We start from the raw sequence: 6,166 nt of genomic DNA on the forward strand, positions 1-6,166 counted from the left end.
GGGAACGATGAAAGAAGACTTGGAGAAGTGAAAGCATACCTACAAATGCAGTTTAGCATCAAATATTTGGGAGCACTAAAATATTTTCTTGAAATTGAAGTGGCTCATTCCCCTGAAGGCTTCGTTATCTATCAACGGAAATATACACTTGACATATTGAAAGATAGTGGGATTCAAGGCAGTCATCCTAGCTCGTTTCCTATGGAACAAAACTTACGTCTTCAGAAGGATGATGATAGTCCACAAGTAGATGTAGCTCAATATCAAAGTTTAGTTGGCCGGTTGTTTTATCTTACTGTAACTCGTCTCGACATAACCTTCTATGTAAATCAGTTAAGCCAATTTTTTAGCAAACAAAAGAAGACACATTTTGATGTTGCTGATAGAGTGCTTCAGTTTCTTAAAACTACTCCTGGACAAGGATTACTTTTTCCCTCATATGGAACTCTCAACTTGATGGCTTACTGTGATGCTAGCTGGTTGAGTTGTCCGTCTACACGAAAGTCGTGCACTGGTTATTTTATTAGTTTGGGAGGATCTCCCATTTCGTGGCGAACAAAGAAACTGAGTGTTGTTGCAAGATCTTTAGCTGAAGCGGAATACAGATCCGTGGCTAGTACGATATGTGATGTAATTTGCTTAAGATGGCTTTTACAAGATTTCGATGCCACATAAGTTGGTGCCACTCCCTTAATGTGTGACAATGAAGCTGCCAGGCACATAGCAGTTAATCCAGTTTACCACGAACGAACCACATATGTCGAGATGGATTGCTACTTTTTCCGTGAATGGGTTGTCAATGGAGAAATAAAGTCTTGTGCCATACGTTCGAAATTCCAAACAACGGATCTATTCACTAAAGCTTTGGGTGCTCGTCCTTTTCGATTTCTTTGCAACAAGTTAGGCGTTCTTGATCTACACACTCCAACTTGAGAGGGAGTGTTGAGATTATTTTAGTTTCCTTATTATTAGTTTCCTTATATTTATCGTTTTCTTGTTCATAAAGTTTAGGGTACTTATCGTTTTTTAGTCTTCATCTTATTTGCTTTGTATCCTATATAAGATCTATAAGATCGGTTGTAATTGTTTATGATAATCAATCAATACAAAAGTTATTTTTATTCATAAATTTATTATATACATTGAACACGATATCTATTTTTTTTTTTGTTTTAAAAAATCAAATATTTCTTTAGAATGTCAATGGCAAAAACAATAAAAAAAAAAAAAAACAATAGCAACTAGAAAAATATAGGAATTATGAGCTATGACGAAAAAATTAGTTCAAAATAATTTTTTTTGTCAAATTTGTCGGTTTTTTCGGGAAAAGAGTTAGAGTTTTTCCAAAAAAAATAAAAATTGTCGAAAACCGAAATATTACCGGTAAACCTACTAAATTGGATAAATTTAAAATAAAATAAAAAATACATTGTATTTGTTAGGAAAATTAGATATAAGTTTAAGGAAGTGATTCGTATACAACAATTTTTTGTCATACACAACAATTCATGCATTATAAAGTTGTATACGAATCAGTTCCCATAAGTTTATGTTTAACCGGAAAGCGGAAACCCCTCAATATATATTGGGTTTTAATGATATTAACTATTTACAAACAAGGTAAAATAAACACCTTCTTTGTGTGCACTTCTACTTTCATTAATTTTATGGCAAATTTTAATATTACGGATTATACCAAATTGTGAAAGTTATTTGGTTGAAGTGTTTTTTAATTTTCCCATTTATAGTTAAGACATTTAAAATTAATTCTTAAATAAAATAAAATAAAATAAAAACTACATAGCAAATGCCAATTCAACCCGATTGATAGCATACGTAAGGGTAAATTACACAAATTGTCTATATGATTTGACTCGATCTACATATTTCATCCTTTTTTCACTCGGACAGTTCTTATGGTATTCTTTTGTTGCGATTTTTGTTCCAAATATATGTAAAAGAGACACCAATACCCTTTTCAATTTTTTACCAACACCGCACATTCTCTCCTCTCGTTTTTCTCTCCTTTCACACTGGTTTCGCACGAACCTCTCCAACCTAACCATAGTATATGATGATATCAATCAAGCCCTTATCCTCCAACTTTCGCTATTACAAGCTTTGTCCACCTACACGTCATCACATTGTAACATTCATCACCTTCAAATAGTCTCTAAGCATATCTATGCCCAACTCTATTCTCCATCATCAACTTTGGATATTGGATCCTAAAACCTTATTGGCAACGATTTTTTGATTCGATATGGTCACTTCAATTTCTGGAATTGATGTGGGGATTCATGTTCATTAGGGTTCAGGTCTTTTGATTGATTTTGATTTAAGGTTTTTATTATTACATTTCTTATGATTGATTTTAGTTTCGATTACAAGGTCTCATAGGACTAATTTTGATTTCAAGTTTGTTTTAGGTTTTATTTTTGGATTTTTTTTTTTATAAAATTTGGGTTTGAATCATTTTAATTTTGATATTGAGTTGGTTTTGATTATAGGTTTTAAGACTGTCCATTGGTATTTGTCGGAGGTGAACATATGGGATGTCATAGGATCTAATAACATGGTAGGGAGGAGAGGGGTGGGTATGGTAAGAATTAAAGTGGGTTCCAATAAAAGAAATAAAAAAAAAAAAACTAAAAAATATAAATGTCAATAAAAAATGGTATTATTCTCTTTTTACATTTGTCATGGACAAAAAACATAACAAATACCAAAAGGATGGTTTGAACAAACGTCCACGTTGGCTCAAACCACAAGAACGACTTCCTATAATTTTCTGATTACTTATTTTCTTAAAAAAACATCGTTTTTCTTCATAATCTAATCATTTGAACCAACATAAATGAAAAAACACAAACTCATCGTCATATATCATATCAATAATGCTAAGCTAATACTAATCAAAATGTATTCTTCATATAAAAGATGATTCGTACACAACACTTTTTCATCATACACAATAACTATGTTTCAAATTAAATGGTTGTAAAAAAAAAAAAAAAAAAAAAATTTCATTGCTATATAGGAGAAAAATTTTATTGTGTACGATCATCTCTTTTTCATATCAATCATACTTTGTAGTTTGTAGGTACTCTTTATGTAAAATCTAATCTACCTAACCTAATACTAAAATCTTGAAGATGAAAGTCATGCCCATATAGCCAAAAGAGACATGCAACCTAAGCCAAATAGAAGAGACATGAATGCTAGGATTTGCAGCTTTGGACTTGTTTGCACTTTTATTTTCAAAAAATCCATAGCAAGAAGGTCAACAAGTGCCATATAGATCAGAATGCCAGCAGAAGCGGCATTGAGAATACCTTGTACAATGAGAGCCGTGTGGCTATTCTCATCATACGTGTTGGAGATTCCAAACCCGAGAGCAATCCCAATTGGAGTTGTGACAGAAAAAAATATGGACATTGTTGCTATTGTTCTAATCTTAAACTTTGCCTGCAAAAATATATAGAACTTAGTTTATAAATAAATGTTGTCGTGGAGGTTGAGTAATTAATGGTGTATATATAAAAATCACAGGTACCTCAGTGATGCAACTTCCAAGGCCCATGCCTTCGAACATTTGATGAAAACTTATGGCAACAATAAGTGGTTTGATTGTTTTGGGACTGACTGAAACACCTAATGATATTCCAATTATTACTGAATGTATCAGAATACCCATTTCCAACACCTGCATGCAACAATGTTTAATTTTCAACCAAAATTTTGATTTTCTTAAAATATGCTAGGAAGGTATATAATCTAATTAATAAAAATAACTAGTTTTTAGTTAACCATTTACAAAAATAGTAAAATATTAGTATATATCACGAAAACATGACAAATCCAAGGAAAGAAAAAGATTGCATTAGTGTGGTACCTGTGAAATAATCCGGTGGCGGAGCAAACCTTCCGACGAGCTAGAATCTTTAATATGGGCATGTGCATGGCCATCGGATGTATGTGTATGAACATGGACGTGACCCCCCTGCTTCTCTTCATCTCCGATATGCTCCTCCGCCCCATTCTTACTAGAATGTCTATTAAACAAACTGGTAGCAGCAGTTTCCACCATCATAACCACCACAGCCGCCACCATCGCTACAAAATTAGCCAACGGAAAATCTCCCCAAGCCTTGTCGCCCAAACAAGGGTTTTGCAAACTCTCATTAGCATCAGCTAACACATGAACAAAACCGGTGGCTAAAATTACACCGGAGGCGAAGAATTTGACACCCAAGAACACGGTGCTTTCCGGTCGTAATGATTCAAACTTCTTGCCTAACAAAGGGACACAAACGCCAAAAGCACCGGCCACTAGAATTGAAGCGATAGCAACCAATTTTAATTTGAGAGATTGGGTTTTGTTGTTGTCGTCTACGTTGCCTGAATCTTCGCAAGAACAGTCTGCATATATGGAGATTGGGAGGAGGAGGAGAAGAAGAAGAAGAAACCATATAGAATTCATTGCTTATTACTTTATTTGGTGTTAACGTTGGGAAGACGGATAGAAATATGTAGGGTTTTAGGGGTTGTATGGGGAAACGTGGGACATGAGGAGTTGATATATATAGAACAAGTGTAAATCAGAAAATGACGACATTATTACGATTTAGTGTGTAACTTTGCCCATATATCTTACGTTGATATCGACTTGAAGTCGTATATATCTTTTTTTTTTTTAAATCAATAAACATTTGTTAAGTTCAATTATTAAAAATTATATTTATTTTTCTGTAAACTTTCAAAATTTTGATTTATTCAAATCTTTATTTTTAATTTTTTAATTATTACTCTCTTAGTCTCAAAATTATTATCCACGTTTGACTTTTGAATTCTCTTTTGTTCAACTTTGACCTTAAATAATTTACCTTTTGTTATATAATTTTTTATGCAAGATATATGAACAAGTTGTTTTTTAAATGTATTTTTATTGTTATAAGTTTCATCAAAAATTATATAACACAAATAAAGTTATTTATGGTCAAAGTTAACATGTAAATACTTCAAAATTCAAACGTGGACAATAATTTTGGGACGGATGGAGTATATCATTATTTTAAATCTCTATTTTTATTAAATGATTATTATATCCTTCTTATAAATTTAATAATAAAATATCATTTATCTCTTAAACTATAATATTTATGCAAATTATTATTGTAATCATGTTTTAATAAGTTTAAAACTCAAAATAACTTAATAAATATTTTTTAATTAAAACAGCTACTTTCGTCGTCTCTATTTACATCATTGAAGTTTAGAGAGGTAAATATCAAAATTTCGTTCTTAATAGAAAAACATATTGCATTTAATTTATTAACGACGAAACGAGTATTTTGCATTTACTGTTCAAGATAAACTATCAACCATGTTCGATTCGTTTATGTGTATGTTTGTTGATAGAAGACAAAACTGCACAAATGGTCCATGTGGTATGTCGAAAATTGACACTTTGGTCCAAAAAAGTTTGGACTAGCACCAGAAGTCCAAAGTTTTCATTTTTTTGCAAGTTTGGTCCAGTTTGTTTTGAATTTTTTTAAAATGCCGATTTTGCCCTTGGCATTTTCTTTTTTTCATTTGTTTTATTTATTTTAACATTTCTTGATTAAAAGAAAAAAAAACACCCCAACCCAACCCTTACGTTTAACATATTAATTTCACTACTGTTGCCGGTCACCACTGCCGCATGACACCACTACCACCAACTCACAAGATCAGGTCAAAAAAAAAATTTTAAGATTTGAAAAACAAAATAATCATTTTTTTTTTCAGTTTAGCATCTTAAACATGAATAATCAATTTTTTCTGCAAACTCAAATTTTTCCAAATCACTCAAACTAGAATGAGATTACTCAAGAACAAAATATCTCTACAAACTCGATTTGTTTAGATCTCAAAAATAAGGATACATTATTCTACACTTGCAAAATCAAAAACCCTAGAATCATTCGGTTTTTTCTAGACATATGCATGATTATCGTTTTGTGAAACTGAGTTTTCTAGCTCTGCAAATAAAAAATACAAAGACCTTCAGAAAATGAGAATGGAAACCAAATCAGTGGAGAAGAGGATGGATGTTCTGGGTATCCTGATCTGGAACGTCACCATGATCGTCTCTGTCGTCATCACCGTCAGCCATCATCGTCAA

At 32.1% G+C, this 6,166-nt stretch overlaps 1 protein-coding gene across 1 annotated transcript; it reads right to left on the minus strand.

The window, feature by feature from the left end:
* Positions 1-3,112: 3,112 nt before the first annotated feature.
* LOC145133874 (zinc transporter 4-like) lies at positions 3,113-4,543 on the minus strand. The gene is made up of 3 exons (XM_079068829.1): positions 3,896-4,543; positions 3,557-3,706; positions 3,113-3,468 (listed from the first exon to the last, which is right to left on the minus strand). Exons 1-3 carry the CDS (start codon positions 4,481-4,483, stop codon positions 3,163-3,165), a joined length of 1,044 nt encoding a protein of 347 aa, XP_078924955.1. The 5' UTR covers positions 4,484-4,543; the 3' UTR covers positions 3,113-3,162.
* Positions 4,544-6,166: the final 1,623 nt, after the last annotated feature.

The sequence above is a fragment of the Lactuca virosa genome, chromosome 8 (assembly GCF_052849685.1).
Source record: "Lactuca virosa cultivar CGN04683 chromosome 8, Lactuca_virosa_CGN04683_v6, whole genome shotgun sequence".
Taxonomy (NCBI): Eukaryota; Viridiplantae; Streptophyta; class Magnoliopsida; order Asterales; family Asteraceae; genus Lactuca; species Lactuca virosa.

Excerpts from the sequence above, each read along its gene's own strand:
- LOC145133874 (XM_079068829.1), bottom strand. The coding sequence starts at position 4,483 with ATGAATTCTATATGGTTTCTTCTTCTTCTTCTCCTCCTCCTCCCAATC. Across the intron at positions 3,707-3,895 it reads GCCACCGGATTATTTCACAG|GTGTTGGAAATGGGTATTCT; the intron begins GTACCACACTAA and ends TGTTGCATGCAG. Across the intron at positions 3,469-3,556 it reads TTGGAAGTTGCATCACTGAG|GCAAAGTTTAAGATTAGAAC; the intron begins GTACCTGTGATT and ends ATATTTTTGCAG.